Genomic DNA, 17562 nt, shown 5'->3' with positions numbered 1-17562 from the left:
TAAAATGCATCATTAAACCAAACAAAGGAGAAAAAAATTACATTGCATCCTCACCAAAGGTAGATAAAAATACTTATGTTCATATAAGGATGGAAGGAAGAAGAAAAGAAGGGAAGAGGAAACTGCAATGCTTGCAGTGCTTGCTTTGAGTCCTAGTTTTACACATTTCATCTAGGACTTTTACAGCAAGTTCTTGCTAAAATATGCTTCCAAGAACAACAAATTGAGTCATATTGTGAACACTTCAATTTTAAGTACAGTATTATAAGTGTCCTGTTTTCAGGCATCCATTGATTTATTTTTTTTTAACCTTGAAAAATATTCCTCTTTTTGTGGCTAGCTTATCAGACGTTTAAATACCTTGACTTCTTTTCGCTTGGTGTCTTCATCTGCTTCATGTTCCACCACACCTTGAGTCAGATTCGTATAGTTTGCTAGTTTATTAAGAAGAGATGACACCATGGGATTGCTATCCATTTCCTCCTGTTGGGATTTTAAGACAACTGTGTTTATTAAAAAGTTTTAGTCATGATTTTATGATACTACTTCAAACAAACTCAGCAGGTTAGCCCTGACTAACTCAAATCCAGAAACTAGCGTGACAAAATACTAGTCATTTGTCAATCAACAAAAGTTCTAAATCTTTTTAGAAGGTCAACACTACAAGGCTATATTGCCTTTTTTTTTTAAAAAAAGCAAACTATCTTAGAATATGCAGATTGTAAAGCTGGAATATAAGGGAAATCTAGAGAAGGGCCATTATTCTAAAAATTATAAGGGACAATGTTTATGGGATTGTACTAGCAGCATCATTAGACACTAGCTGGATGTTGGAAAAAACACCTAAAGAATTGCCTCTGATAATTCTCTCAAGCACCAAGTATCTTCAGACTTGAAGACCTCTCAGGAACCACAATTCTTAAGGATCGTTCCCAAACCTACTGTTGTAGGCTTACAGATTTTTATCTCAAAACATGCATACTACTTCCAAAGCATGCATTTGTTGAAAATATAGGCACATATATTCTTATGACATGTAATTAAACATAAGTAGTATTACTTAACACAGAAGTCAGCCCATCTTTCTTCAGCCAAATATCTGCTACAAAACCAAAGCATGCTAAAAATAAAAATCCCAAAGAAGCACATATAATAAAAGTATTCCAGGAAAACAGAACTATGAAATTAAATCAAGCATGCAAGATCAAACAGAGGTAGACGAGATTAGGATGGCAAACAGTAAGATATAAGAACTAAGGCATCTTTGCCTGAAGGCATTAAGTCATAATAATCACAGTCAACAAATGTTAACTTTTTTGTACTTTTGTACGAAATGTTACAAACAAGTCAGCTGAAAACATGAGACTAGGAAACACACAACAAAATACATGCTATGAAAAGATTGAACACTGCATCAGCAATGGTGATGAAGTCACTAGAATGTTTTCAAGAAGACACTATAACAGCATGATCCATAATCTGAGATATGCAAAAGATAGTTTTCTTTATACCATCAGCTGAGGATTTAACATCAGGCAGTATTAAAAATAACTGATGCAAGCACATATTCAAAGTAGATTAGGGACAATGAAGAAAAAGCAGCAGGTACGGACAATTTATCAACACTGAGGAATACAGCGGCTTATTTGAACAATAGGTAATTTAGGATATTAATGAGTTAAGAGTCTGAAGGAGAGAAATTCAGTGACTAAACTCGATCATGGTTTCTGTCAAAAAACTATTAAAAAATTCTGTAAGTGACAAATAGACATTTAATGACTAACAACACTTTGATTTTTAGCACAATCTTCTCTAAGATTTAGTGAAAAGTAGTAAAATCAAGTATTCTGGTCATACAGAAGAAGGGAACTGAAACATGTCTTCTGTGCAAAGATATTTAGAAGAAAGAAGGAAGGAGCATAAGAGGAATACAAGAATGGTGGGTTGAATACAACAGCAAGATGAGCAAGCAATGTAACAAAGACCTTGTTTAATCAAAGCACCAAAGCAAGACCAGTGGATGCTGCTGGAGTAAAACTTAAGCTAAACTTACTGAAAGTACCATTTCAACGTGAAAACAGCACTTAAGTGTACCATATCAATATACTTTTTTTTGCCCTGTAAATGATTGCAATTACTCAGTGAATTAAACAGGCATTAAACTTGCATTATAAATCAGATGTTTATATTAGAAAGCAGAAATAGCTATGGTATGCTATACATTGTAACTGGACAATATATTTAAGTCATGGCCTATCACAGCTTATAGCTTCGCTTCCTTAAAAATAGTCTTTTTCCCCAGTTCAACATAATATATTTCCCGATTCTTTTAATACTTGATAATGCTTTGTTAAAACCACTAGATTAAAACTTTCAGCAACTACCAACAACTTCTAATTCCTAGACAAACAATTTTAAATGCAAGAAGGCTCATTTCTTCTCTTCACAGCAATGCATACCAATATTTACTGATTTTGCATATATAAACTAGAATTTAGAAAAAAATGAGCTTTTTTGATTACAGCATTCCAACCTGTTGAAATGTAATGTTTTTCCCACTAAATTTCCCACTGATTTTCCCCCACTACACTAAATTTCAGGAAAAAAGGAGAGGGTTTTCCTTGTTTTCTATCTTATTACCACAACCTGAATTGAAGGTAAAATAAATTTTCTGTTGTAATATTTTATAAAAAAGACTTACCTCAAAGAGTGCCATATTCTTTCCTTCATACATATTTCCTCTGTCCATCTCTGCACTGTTAATAAATGGACTACTTTCCCTGGCAATCCCATCCCCTGCTGTAAAACAAAACAACAACAAGGTTTTAGCATAAAAGGGATGTTCAGAAGATACTGTTTTAAGAATATTCCAGAAAGCAAATGGAACTAAAGTCAAATTGCTGCTTCAAAAAGCGGACAATTACAAATTATCTATCTTGATAAGGAATCACCATTCTGAAAAATCTACAGATCACTTGATGTAGCTATATTGTTTTAAAAAGAAATAATTAGCTTTTTTTTTGCTGTTGTTTTTGTTTGCCTTTTTGTTTTTGAAGTCTTAGGTTTCCAAAAATGAAGGGGTTCCCAAGGGTTAGTTCAAGAAGGTCTGAGTCAGTTGCAGAGACTGCGTCCACATCTAAGGAAATAAAATTTAAATTAACACTCTACAAAGGTTAGTCTATTTTGTCTTTTAAACTTCTACATATTATCACCTCTCTAGTTTACTTAAAAGCTCTCATTAATAGAACTTGACATAAACCTTTGGGGGATGTGGGGGGCATATTATGCTAGCCTAACTTTTCCGTACTTTATGGACTCCATTAAAAAAAAACAAACACTTCTGCAGTGTTGAGGCAGGAATTTATGCAAAAAGCTACAAAATAATTCTTTGTAGAAAAGCTGCAAAAATTGTGGGGATCTAGGATTCTTGGGATCTGTATCTATGATTCTCCTATGAGATGCCATACTTATTCTATTCCTTATTGAAATATCAATCTCACAAAGCTGTAGATCCCCTGCCCTGCTCTAAAACACCTTTTTTAAAAAAAAAATACAGCATCACTTCCACTAATTTCCAGTCCATGCAATACAAGAGGCATTATGTGCTCGTAACTGTCACAACACTGGAATTCCCAAATAGCTTCAAGTCCTTTGCTTGTGGTTTTTGGCCTTATATTTACAAGTTACAGCAATAACACCTACACAGTCTCTTCACCACATAATTAAAAAAGAGCTGAAGAACAAACTGTTCTTTTCCATGTGTTCTCTACTCTCTACTCCTTCCAGGGCACTTCCCCCCCCCCCCCCCCCAAAGTCCCAGAACAATGTTATTACTAAGATAGACACCAGAAGGCAGTCTCGGCACCTCAAATACCATCCTGGTTGTAATAAGAGAAAAACAGATCTCAGTCCTTCAAGCAGATGAGACAGAATGTCATTCAGGAGTGTTGTCAACCAGTCTTCATAGCTCCCTTAGCTTCACGGTATCACAATACTTACTAGTATCAAGACACAGAGATTCAAAAGATAGCTGTTGTCCATTAGGCCTCTAGAATTTATTCCATGGTCCAGTGAAGATTCATCCACAATCTACTGCTCTTATCTAGAGTTCTACCATAATGTCCAGCTTCCATTTTCTGTTTCTCTACTTAAGATTATGATTTTTTTGTTTCTCTACTTAAGCTTATCGCTGATAAGCTTATCACCGATCCAACTGCTTCAAGTCCTACAACCTGAATAATTCCCACTCCTCTTCACTGACCAGCTATCAAGCTTGTGTGTAGGTTTGTTATTTGGTTGTTGTTGGAGGGGGGGGGGGGAAGGTTGTTTTGTGTGGTGTGCGTTTTGTTGTTTTTTGTTTGCTTTTTACAGAGCATGATGGAATGTGCCAGTTTACTATATAATTGTCAGAGAAATTGGCTTTTATCAGCTCCATTACACTGTTTTTCTTATGTAAGATGCATATCTGAAAACAGAGAATGATGAAGACATGTCTCAAGTTTGGGAGGTAATATTCAGAAAGGCCATAGATCCATAGTCCATGCCCTCCCATACACACCTTTTTTTTCCTTTTTATAAAAAAAGGATTGCAGAGTTTCAAAAATGGATAATGATTTCCAATTCCAGTGACCACCAGCAGATGCCATGCCATTAAGGAACGGTTTTGTCCTCCACACAACTGTCATATTATCAGAACTCACAGATCCATATTCATAAAACAACCCTCTATGCAAAAAATCCGTATGCATCTTCCTTCTCATCTTTGCATCACGTGCATCATCTCTTCTCCTCATTAACGCCTCAGTACTGCATACCCGCAAAGTACTATTCTCTCCAGTTCATTACTCTTACAACTGCTTGGCTTCCATAGGCCAAGTTCCAGACAATAAACAATACATCCAGATTTGCACTTTTACCCAAGCCTCTCTAGTACAATTAATGAGAAGAGCAACTATAGCTATTATAACAACCCAGCCCCAAAACCAATCTATCAGTTTTCCAATTGCAGATGCAATGTAACCCACAAAAGTTATTACAAACTGTCCTAGGGTTGTGTTAGCCCAAAGTTCAGAACTGCCAAAGTTATCAAATAATTTCTCATTAACATTTCCATGCACCAAACAAAACTTATATTTGAAATAAGTCTGCATTCGAAGTGTTGGTCATAAAGCCAAAGAAGCACATTGTTCAAATTCTCATTCCTCGAAAGTTTCATGAAGAGTAGTGACCCTCACAACCATTGATAGGTGAATACTTTAAGGTACATTACCAATAAAAAATATCTAAACAAATCCTAGCAAGTCGATATTACACAGCACAAGACAGAGCTCAACAGTATAGATTTACAATCAACATAAACAGGCAGAGACCACTTTGCCACAAAAAAGGTGTCCCTCTCATCTTATAACTTACCCAATCCTGGTCCTCACACAGACAGAACTGTAAACTATTCAGCAGGGGTTGGTGGAGTAATACAGAGTTCAGAGAGAACTATTTTGCTTTTATTTTCATTTTTTGCTGCAATTTTGAATCCAGTTGAGTTTGTGTGTTCACTACACAAGTGCTTATGCTGTCACTACAGAGACAAGAATAAGCAGCCTGAGTAAGCAAACACTTCTTTAGCACTAATGCCAATCTAACTAAATCATAGAACGACAGTAACAGTTCTGCCCTCACCCTCCTCCTCCACAATTCAAAGGAGTTGGAACGTTAAAAAAAGTATCACAGGTATCTTGTCTTAGGCAAAATGACAGACCAGAGCTTGGGAATTGAGAAGGCAAACAGTCATCTAAGTGATCCTAAATTTGCACTGAGATGCCTGTTCAAGAGATTAAGGACAAAAATATTAGACCATCTAATCTTATTTCCTGTCTTTCCACAGGTTACAGAATTTCATTAGGCTCTACAACTTTGACAAAACATGCTGAGATTTGACCCTCACGTTTTCAGAATTGAAATAAAAATAAAATGGTAGATATTTTCCTGTTATGATTGTTTTTTAATTAGAGGAAAAATCTCAAATAATTGTTCCTTATTTCTATATTTGAATCTTCGAATTTCTATCTGTAACTTCCTAGTATACCTTCTGAATTTAACCACTTGCACTCCTTATTTTCCATCTGTGAAGGTTACAATACTCATCAAGTTTCTCAAACTTCTTTTGGAAAAACTAAACCAACTAAGCTCATAAAGCATTCTCCTAATCTTCAGTCATTTTTGTGGCAACATCCTTTCCAGTTTTTAAGATATATAAGAAAATACAAACTCTAAAAAATCAAATACAGCCTTCTACAATCTCAGTTGTGCTATTTACAGAAGTATAATAATCACCTTTCTACTGCAAGGATCATGCCCTTTACCACAGCATTAAACCAAGATCATGCTATTCTATTCCAGTCTGACCCCTAAATCCTTTCCAGATTCACTGGTTCCTCACTGTTCCACACTATACCTGTCACACACTGTTCACATTCAAGAAATGGTCCTATTTGCCTTTGTATTCAAGCAAATTTTGACCAAACAAGCCCATTTGGCAAGCATCTATGTCTCCTGTTATACTGTAACAAATTAACATTAATCTGAAAAAGCAGGTTATTTTTTAAATGGCAAAAGAATACAGATATTTCTCACTTCTCTGAAAACTATCTAAATTGAACCATATAGCCACAAATCAGCTTGGCCTTGATAAGTTCTCTAACAAACTAAGCAACAGGTACATTTAAAAAAAAACACTACATTTTCAAATGGCAACTCTTAATCACAGCCCATGTACATTGAAGTATGATCTGGTTAGCAAGATATAGTGATCTTTCTAATAAAAACTATGGTAGGCATTTCATGAAGTTAGTATTGGGTCATATTAAGAACAAACCACTATAAAATGAAAACATGAAGACAAGATGCTGTCTGTAAAAGCAGAAAAAAGCATCTATTGTAAATAAATATTTTAAGGTTAAAAAATTTAAAAAGTCACTTAAATATCTAAGTGTCATGTTGCCTGTGGCAAAAAGCATAAATTCCATCTTCTTCATAATGTATATTTACTTCCTATATGTCTTTTTTTTAATTAGCAGGCAATAAAAGGACTCAGACAATCTTAAATTAATTTCTTACCCCTCCTACTCCAAAAATGTATAGAAGTATTCTCTAGAGTGCTAAAGTAAACCCAAATTTTTAAAGAACAATTGCCTTACTTAAATTCAAATTAGGAAGAGACATCAATAACTTTGAACACATCTTGACCACCATAATTATTATTTTTTTTCCATTGGATGGGCTTAGGAAGTCAGTGCAATCTACTTCATTTACAAGTGATACTTTTAAAATAAGTGCCTAAGTATTTTTAATAAATCAACTAATTTCTTGCACTATTGCCACCAATGCCTAGTACAATTTAAGCTTCCTTGAAAAGCAGAACATGATGTACTTAACCTCCTTGTAAACACTTCATAGGACAGCTATAAGTATAGAACCTGATACTTAAGTAAAATAGTCATTAAAACGCAATACTGTAGATAGAAATAGACTCACTTGGATTTTGCCCACTTTCTTCATTATCTTGCTCATTCATAATTAAAGTAAATCAAATCACCCTTCTCTGCTGATTCTTCATGCATCAAGAATGGAAACAAACTGACAGTTACGTCTTCCCAGCTTTGCTTAAGACCTCAAATCCTGTTTCTTACTAGTAAGGGATTAATCCTGAAACAAATCATTAAGGTTTCATGCACTGTGAACAGGCACATGATAAAGCCAAACTATATGACAGTCACAAACTCTCTGACCAGAATTAAGCTGCAGGATTTCTGTTAGCAATAAACACTGTACTTAGTGAAACGGACAGGATCAAGTTAATGAAAACCTCTCTCTTTACCTAATAATAGCTATTGCTTAAGGTTTTCTTCACATCAAATTAATTCACCTTGAGATACTTTTAAAAAGATTGGTACACACTAACAACAAATAGTAGTAACCTATTCCACAGATTTATGTAGTATCAAAAAAGTTGGTTTTATGCATCAAGTACATACGAACAGATCTTAGGCAAGTATAGTTGCTAAACAATGATTTTATGTAGGAAGAGCTTGTAGTATTGTACTTAAGATGTAGCAGATAAATAAAACACTTGAAAATATAATCCTAGTAACTTTGCAAGTACTCTTTTTAATTTCAAAATACTTGTGTTAAAAAGGGGTCCCCTTTACGACTTGGCTTAGAAGTTGTTAATTCTCTTTCAAATTAGATATACCATTGTTTTCTGGTTTATGCATTAACTTATTTTACACATTCTACACTAGCCTCAAGCAACTTCATACAAACTATTTCAATTCTATTAAACTGATGTTATTGCTTAGAGCAGACTATTTCCTGTGGTCTAATCTTCGCATCAAAACTGAAATCTAATTTTCTCTGTGACCTTAACACTTTACACTAAAAAAAATGGTCACCTGTGGAAAGGCCAGAAGGCTCCTTCCAGGAACATTTCCTAAAGCTCCTCTTGCAAGAGCTGCTTTAAGTGAGCGATACTGCAAAAAGCCTGGCTCTTGTCACTCCTCGTTTTGACTCCTACACCTCTTCCCGCCCCGCCCCCCTCCCCCCCCCCCAAAAAAAAAAAAAACAGCTTGTGGAACTGAGGAGCACTTGCACTGTATAAGTCTTGCCAGCAGAGGGAGATAGGACTAATCAATAGCAGCGAGCAATTCGATTGTTTCTGTCCTGGTACGTTTCTATCAGGCCAGCTCTAAAGTAACAAAGCCAAGCCCTGTTATATTTTCAAGGAAAGTAAGCTTCCCATTCTTCAAGATAGAAATAATCTACTAAAAGGTTTTACTCGCTTCAAGCAAGCAGGCTTGCAAGAAGAGGCTTTCAGTGTAAGAAGGCACAAACATGTCCCCCTGTTAGAAGGCAAGAAAGAGAGTAAGTTTTTCCTTTCTTCTTCCAGAAAGAGTGAGATCTTAATTTGTTCAGATACATATTTTCATAATAAATAATGTTTTTTAAAGCAGTTGCCACTAATAATGTCATCTTCCAAAGGCTCCTAGAACGATTCCCTAAACAGGCTTGAATAGTGCTTATTTTTCGTTGCTGTGAGTGACCTAAAGGATAGAGCTAATTAAAGGAGCTAATTAAGAATGCTAGCTGTTGACAAATTAGGAAGCAAATAAATACTTTCAAAGGATAGGGACATTATTAAGCTATGTTTCCCTGTAGCTATGATTCAAGAGCAAAGTTATTTAAGGACCAGAGATAATACACTGGGGGAAGGGGTAAGAAGGGGAGGGGGGCAGGCTACTGCAGACAGAATCCTGATAGCATGACCTATACTAACCACAGAAATAAAATAATTAATATTCTGCTAACTACTATCTGGACAATTCACAAAGCCATGGCATACAAACAGCTGCAGTTATACATGTTATAGTATGCACAAAACATCCTCCTTATTTAACTGGTACATCCAATACAATAAAGTAAGAAAACAAGTATTACCCAATTATGCAAGTACCACCACAAAAACCAGGAAAGGGTTATGGGAATCTATTAGGAGAATAATTAGGAGAATCTATTTTTGAACAATGGAACCCATGTTGGGTAAAAGGGGAAAAAATCCTCACAAGTTCATTATTTCTACTCAAATCCAGAAAATAAGTAGTTTTTGATAAAACTATAGTTCATTAGTTTAGAGAGCAAATAAAAATAATCTGCATTATTTTTAAGGTGGCGATGTGTGTTGAGATGGGAGTGGAACAACGCTGTTGTTCTACAATGAGCTGACTCACAGAAATAAAGCCTACTGAAAAAAACTTAGTATTCCTATTATAGCCAGTTTCTTGCTGTTTTGGCTCCCTAAAACAGTCCACAAACAGTAATACTGGAGACAGACCTAGTTTATTCAGCAGCAGCTATTATGATCTGCTATGCTTTAACATCTTGACTATATATCCCTTACAGTGCTTGAGATTTTAATACATGGTTCACAATAATCTTAAAAATTATACCATAACAAAACATTATGAACAAAGTCTTGTTATGAAAAACTAATAAAAAACAGTTGCACCAGAAGAATTTTATTCACCATACTCTGATGACTGGAAATATATCATTAAGAAAAGAAAGCCAGATTTCCAACAATAAAATGATCAAGAGATCTCAGTAACAGTATTTTCATTACTGGATCAGAGAATTTAACATTATGAGGGTTTTTATCGCTATATCTGATATTCTCTCCTCCTGGAATAGTCTAAAATTGCTTTATAACTAGAATTATTTATATTTAGCTCTTAGGCAATAAGTCCTATATGGGAATGTTAGCATTTAATTTACATGACATCAACAGAATTGAATAAAAATAATAATTTGTAGTCCGTATCAAGCAGTAACTTAACATTCTCTTTCTGTAAAGGAGAAAACACTGTAACAGTCTAAAAACATGTTTGAACAGTTACAAAAGTGAAATTATTTAGTTCATTATCCTTAACTCTGACTCTCTTATTCCCACTTATTTCCCTTGTAGCTATTAATAGAGCAGAAACACTCGAATTAAATTGGCTACATACATCATTTTGAAATGGTGAATGGACCAATTAGAGTCTCTTGGCATAGCTAGGCATACATCTGGAGATGACCTGGACAGTCAATGCCCCTCGCAGCAAAGAAAAATCCTACGTTTCAACCACACCTGTGATCAACTGTCAGATGTGCCTTTCTCTGCAACAGGAGTAGTACTCTCCATTCCAAAACTGTATTATACAGCATGCCAAGGGGCAGGGGGAAAGTAACCAGTAATTTCTCTAAAGGGAGACTGCCTCACAAAGCTGAAAGTGCTCTTTCAGAGAATCAATAAGAATGGAAATCGAATTTATATAGTCTGCCATCAGGATCTCTGACTTAGTCTGCCAAGACATTTGAAACGAATGTGAATTTGAAATGAAATTCACTGAACATGCTTAAAGAAATAAAGTGACCATGGACTGAAAGAGGAGATTTCAGATAAGCCATCAGTAAATGAGTATGAAAATAGACCAGTATGGTCTACTCAGACAAGGGAAATAGTCAGATGGCTGTTTAAGTTCTGCTGAGACATATACTGTTCCATATATTAATAAAATGCAACAACAAAAATAATTAGGTGCCCAGAGGTATGACAGCTGGAAACTCTTTCAAGTTATTTAGTTTAGTCAAGACACAAGGTAATTGTGAAGTGCTGCAGAGGACCTTTGAGACTAAATGGATATTAACACAACAGGCAAAATTCAACATAGAATTGTAAAAGTCAGTATTTACATACATGAAGGAAAACAACCCTAGATAGTACGGCTCCAAGCTAGCTGATTCTTATCTTTCATAAATGAGATACTCTGTTTATGACTTTCATAAAAACACCTGTACAAAGATTTTTTCAAAACACAGCTTGAACATTGGGAATGAAAAATAAAGTCCATGTTAGACAAAGGTATAAAAAGCATAGTCCATTCACAACATGATTAGTACACACTGTTCTTGAACCTCCATCCTTCCAAAATGAACAGAAGTAGAAATAGTTCAAGAGAAAGACAGTAAGGAGAACAAGTAGTAAGGAATGATTCCCACATAGAATGACTTATCACACTCAGTTTGTAAAGTGATAGGGTTGAGATGGGATTAGGTTTATAAAATCACGAGTAATCTGGAAAGGGATTGACAAGTATTAGCTTGATTTGATGACTGGTTCAGAAATAAACAAAAAGTAATATGCCACTGAACAGCAGAATTTACTGCCAGCTTCTGATATACCAAAAACACATTATCTTCCTGACTACATAGGAGAAACATGCTGAGTGTATTTAGAATAAAAATAAATTTAGAATTTGATTCATTTTTTCTTAATTTTGTGAGTTTATATTTTTAAATCAAGTTTCACAGAAACCTCAGCTATATCTGACCCACAAGTGGTTGGAGCCTGGAAGAACATGGAAACAATATCATGTTCACCAGCCCATGTATATCCCTAGACAACAGCATCAGCCTCTGGCCAGTACTGGAAACACCATGCACACCGCTGATTCATTATCCCTCTCCATCCTGCTTATGTACTTAATCTATGGAGATTTAAATAAGTGTGAAGATATGGAGAAACTGCAAGGGGATGAAGCAGAACACAAAAATGTAATGTATTTTTCTGTGCAGTAAGTTCTGAACTGCAGACTGGTCCTGTGTTTAAGCAGAAGCAGACAGAAAATCAGCTACTAATGTCAGTGAGATTAACCTGTCTTCCCTCCATTGCATATACGCACCCTCAACTATTCCCTTGTTTTCCTGGAATTAGCATTTTACAGAAAGTAACAGAATCCCCACTTAAGTACAAATGCTATGACTTCTTTGGAATCGATCAAGTTTGCCATTGATATTCCTTGTAATTGAGGTTCTTCAATTTAAGTTTTTTTGTAGGAGTTACTTGTCATATTGGTTTCTAAATAAGACACTGCTGTGGCTAGGTATATAACACTGCAGGATGCTAGTTAATGTTCCAAAACATCTGACATGTTGAACTTGTAATGAAAGACAAATTTGATCGATTTCAAAGTTTTCAGAGGTCTATACAATAGGCAGTTATTACTGATGTATGTGAAGAAAAAAAAAGCCAGAAATTCTTATTAAACTTCATCCATTACTCCCCCTAGAACAGATCACTCTTTCCTTCTCTTCTTTTACTAATTACTATTTCCTAAGCACTCTTCCCTTATAGGGAACTATAAGATCACTGAACAAGACAGGTACACATAAATATATACAAAGTAGCAGGAGGAATCTGAATCAGTAAGACCCCAACCTTCAACAGTATTGTTCAATCCAAACATTAATTTCTGACCTTCCCCATAACTCTTCATCACAAATCCTACTATAGCCAGTACTATAATCCAGGCAAGCAGCCACTCATGTAAGCTTTCACCTCCTATGCACACATATAAGCGTCACACAATCAGAAAATACAAGGCTAGAATTTCACGTTTATGGAGTGAGGAACGTAGAGTAAGAACATCTCAGCTTACTCTCTGATCACATAGATGAGTTATCAGATGAGAATGTATGAAAAAGGGAGACTACACAGAAAAGCTGATAATAACAAAAGTATTTTACTTGCGATACACACTTAAAAAAAATGACTAGGGTAGTCAAGGCAATTTCAAAACAATTATTTATATGTTAGCCATACAATTCAGTTAAAACTGATAAAATTCTAGATAGCCCAAACAATAAGATTACATGCTGAGCTATATAGGCTAAGGGTGATCTAAAGCAGGTCTCATTCCACCTGTTTTCTTACTCCCACCTTTACTCCCAGCTGTACCCTTCTTCCACCTTTTTACAACTTTAGCAATTCTCACTTTTTATAGCACTCATTCACTTCAACTCCAAAACCAGAAAAAGCATGTTTTTCCCCATTGCACTAGTTCTGTTTTCTGCTAGTTTTAACACAAGCCTTTAGATGGGCTTAACCACAGTATCTTTTAGCTGAGGTTAATATTAACAAATCCAGTATTTTAGGATTTCTTAAAGCTCTCAGAAGAATGAATGAGTTAAGGATAACTATTTGATTACAGAGCATTAATCTAATGATCTCACGCATTACAGGTTTACATACCACAGATACGTATAATACCTAAGGCAACATTACGTATGCTGTTTATTTCCTCAACCTCTGTATCCAAGTATAGCATCTAATCTCTCTTACTGAACTTAGACCTCTCTGACTGTACCTTGTCTACAGGTTGAAAAAGCTTTTTCAGTGTTTTCCTCTCTACTTGTTATTTACAGATCCATTAACAGGAAAAATTAAACTCATTGGCTCCAGTGATGGATTTCTAGAAGACTACAGTCTTCTAGAATGTGCAAATATAACTCTCAGGCCCACATAAATTCGACTTAATTATATGAAAAATTACGAACTCTTACACCATGAAAAGGTTATAAATAAACCATTACAAAAGCACCAACTCCACTCTTCCCTTTTCCAACCCTGCAAGATTTCTGAATGTTCCGGACTTTCCAGATGCTTCATATATATGCACACTAACAACTCATGTCTAGCCATACTCATATTTATGTTCAGTATTTTGAAATGTGATATGGCCTAACACCACACTCTGTGCCTTTCTGACTACCTTATCACTGTAAGGAAAGCCGCCTAAACTGATTAATTCTGTGTTGCAGTCACTCTTCAGAAATGCATTTTTTTCTGCCCTTTATCCAGCCAGTATATGAATCAAACTGCTCTCAGAGTTTATACTGTTTATGACTTCCTATTCAATTTAGTTTAAGAATAACAACAACAAAAAAACTTTAACAAAAATTGCCAGTTATTTGAACAGTTGCTCATTATTTCAACATACTGAAGGAAATGCAACTACAAATAACATGCAACTTTTTCAGGCAGGTTGGGGGGTGAGGGGAGCAAGCTCTGTGGGAAAACAAATGAACACGTGCTCAAACACAGATGGTGTTGGACTAGATCATTAAAGTTCCCTTTCAACCAAACCATTCTATAATTCTGTAACAAACAACCCAATTTTGTCAGCTTGTTTTTCTCAACCACCTTTCCAAGGAATCTTTACGCACAAATGGATGAAAATAAATAATTAACTTTGTCAAATATTTGTTTTCACATTTTCGTGTTCACATCCTACATCATATGGTATTATCCTTATTTTATCTGTGACCTATATCACCAGCAGGAGAAACCACCATTATGACAAACTGCCTTTTTACAACCTGTCTTTTCACCTGTAATCATCTAACATCTAAAAAAAAAATTGTATTAGGAACATGTTTCGACTGTAATACAGTGTCCAAAATAACATGCGAGATTCAACCAGCTTTCACAGTGCTGGCCTACTCAGGGACCATGCTTGGCATTGCTGCTGCAACATACTTCAGAAAGAGGAAGTGTTGAGGGCTTTTGAGCCAAAGGAAAATAGAGTTATTACTTCCCTAGAAGGGCCTTATTATCTGAGTGACAAAAGCTCTTATTTTCCCACCACTGCTTGTAGACAAATACCCGTTCTGTCACAGAACAGGCTGCCCTGAACAGAGTCTTACAATGTTCAAGCTCCACCTCAGGTTCGATTCTTCTCACCTCGGTGCCATCATGAGTGAGGCCTAGTAGAAGAGAACATTTCTAATGCACTACTATCAGGTAAAAAACCTACCACATCTAATAAAACACAGATGCTGATGCACAGGCACATAGCTAGACAAACACCTGAAACAATCCAGGTATGATTACACTCTTCTTCACAGTCAGAAATCTCTCCTCCTCTCTCTCCAGTAAACTCCACCGGGACCTGACTTTTAAACAGAAACATAGCTTTTATGCCTTCCCGCTTAACTGCCAGCGGCGCTGGTTACTCCTGTTCTCCCGCAAAGGCACGAAGCAGACCCAGACTTGCACCGCGGCTCACTGTCCTCAGCGGGCCGCCGCGCGCACTCGGCAGGCAGCGAGCAGCCCCGCTCCCGAGGCTAGAGCTGACCCGGGAGTACTTCCTCGTCTCGGCCAGTGGCGACTGCAGTAGTATGTGGAAACACAGAGAAATAAACTCTCAGCCACCTCAGGCACCGGACTTTCGTCCTCTCCCGCACTTCCCCCACCTGAGCAGGGCACGTAGACCCCGCAACACCCGCTACAGAAAAGAAAGGCATCCCCTTTACATGTAGCACAGGCCCTCCGGGAGCGACTCGGCCCGCCCCTCCACAGCCCGGTGGCACCGGGAACCTCGCTCCTCACACACACAAACACCCGGCGCCACCCCGCTCCTCTCTCTCACTGGGGCCCCGGTCCCTGTTGTCCTCTTCCTCCTCCTGCCGCTGCGCATCCCGCTCCGCCGGGTCCCGCTTCTCGCCCTGCGCCTCTACCGGCACCACAGTGAAGTTGGTCGGCATCGCACGCCGCCGACCCGAGCGCAGCTCCCGGAACACACTGGCACCTCCCCCCCAAGGTAGCGGGTAGGGTGAGGCGAGCGCTACCGCCTCCCTCACGTGAGAGCCATTTCCTCACGCAGCGGGAGGGGGGTGGCCGACACCAAGCCACCGCCTCCTCCTGCCACCGCTTCCAGTAAAAAATGGCCTAAGCGATTTTATTGGAGACAAGGCTCCGATGTGAAAGGTCGCTTGGTGCACGCAGGTGGGAAGGGAAGGTCTTATTTACATATATGCAGCTTCCCAGTTCAGAGCTGAGGCAGTCTGTGGCAGATTTTGTTCTCCTGCAGGGGTGATGCGGAGCGCCTAAGTGCTCCTAAGGCAGGGAGAAGTGGGTCCAGCTAGTGCCATTGGGTAAACAGCCAGCGGAGGGTGTGTGTTTGTGTATCAGTGCTACGGCTATTGGGCACAAAAACAAACAAACAAACAAAAAAAACCACCACACACAACACACCTTCCTCTCCTTGTCAAATCTTGCCTTGCACATATGCCTGCAGCACTAGGACTACCAGGCTGCTGCTGCTTCTCAGATCCCAGCAGACAGAAACTATCTTCCAAAGGAAACCAAAGCCAGACTGTAGGGTACTGAACCTCTAAGGTATGACAGCATCCAGAAACCCCATGCAGGGGCTTTGCAGGTCACCTTTTAGATGAGTGGAAGAGAAAGTCCTCTGCGCACCTTGGAATTACCAGATACAGATGGTTCCCAGAAATCTGCTCTCCTACACAGTAGCTGTGGGTTGTAGAGGACAGCAGAAGGCTCCACGTTCCATGCTCGAGTAAACATGTAATCTCTGACCTAGAGTGAAGCAGATTCCAAGAATCAGTGAATGGGCTGATTAAAAAAAAATATTAATTATGTAGCATTAGTGATGAGCTGTAGCTCTTGATTATCCTAAACATCCTTCCCAGAGCAGGATTGTACCATCTCCACTCCAAAAGTGGGAAAAGCAGGCTTGGAAACTAAGGTCCTTTTTTTTCCTTCTTCTGCTCTTCTCCCTTCCCAGCAAAATGTTAGAATAGAGCAGGACTCATTTTGGTGCATATCTATGCATTTTTGAAGAAGACTCTGAATGGTCTGCAGGTCCTATACCTCAGTGGGATGGAAGATGTCAACCTAATGCACGGTCTGATGGAGTAGATGCCTCCAAATAAGGGGGATTCTGGACATCAGAGATGACAGGGAAGTGTACCCAGATATGGTAGGATAGATAGCAGGTCAGCAAGAAAAGGAGAGGCAGAGAGGCATGGTAACTGATGTCTGGTATGGGCTTGGCAGTTTGCCCTCATTCAGTCTGTAGTATAACTATAGGGCCGGTACTTTTCAATATTTTTATAAACGATCTGGATGTAGGAATAGAAGGTATTTTGAGCAAGTTTGCTGATGACACCAAACTTGGAGGAGTTGTGGACTCGATTGAGGGTGGAAAGGCCTTGCAGAGGGATCTGGATAGGTTGGAGAGCTGGGCGATCACCAACCGCATGAAGTTCAATAAGAGCAAGTGCCGGGTCCTGCACCTGGGACGGGGAAACCCTGGCTGCACATACAGACTGGGCGATGAGACGCTGGAGAGCAGCCTAGAAGAGAGGGATCTGGGGGTCGTGGTAGAC

The 17562-nt window shown here is 37.8% G+C and overlaps 1 protein-coding gene across 16 annotated transcripts in view; it reads right to left on the bottom strand.

Moving 5' to 3' along the window:
• Positions 1–16197, bottom strand: part of LOC310895043 (solute carrier family 12 member 7-like) — a 78896-nt gene extending 62699 nt beyond the window's left edge. For 2 of the 16 annotated variants that reach the window (XM_083825821.1, XM_083825822.1), the window contains exons 1-3: positions 15801–16197; positions 2702–2799; positions 361–483 (exon numbers count right to left, since the gene is read on the bottom strand). In XM_083825821.1, coding sequence (XP_083681947.1) covers positions 361–483; positions 2702–2799; positions 15801–15915 — 336 coding nt within the window. In that variant the 5' untranslated portion in view covers positions 15916–16197. Of the gene's footprint in view, positions 1–360; positions 484–2701; positions 2800–3040; positions 3137–7530; positions 8420–15075; positions 15136–15238; positions 15735–15764 lie in introns of those variants that run through there. The other 14 variants (XM_083825817.1, XM_083825825.1, XM_083825830.1 and 11 more) reach the window with 14 other exon arrangements.
• Between the last annotated feature and the right edge of the window lie 1365 nt (positions 16198–17562).

Source organism: Anser anser, assembly GCF_964211835.1.
Source record: "Anser anser genome assembly, chromosome: 2".
NCBI lineage: Eukaryota > Metazoa > Chordata > Aves > Anseriformes > Anatidae > Anser > Anser anser.
The sequence above is the reverse complement of the archived record's forward strand: the minus strand, read 5'-3'. Positions and strand labels throughout refer to the sequence as shown.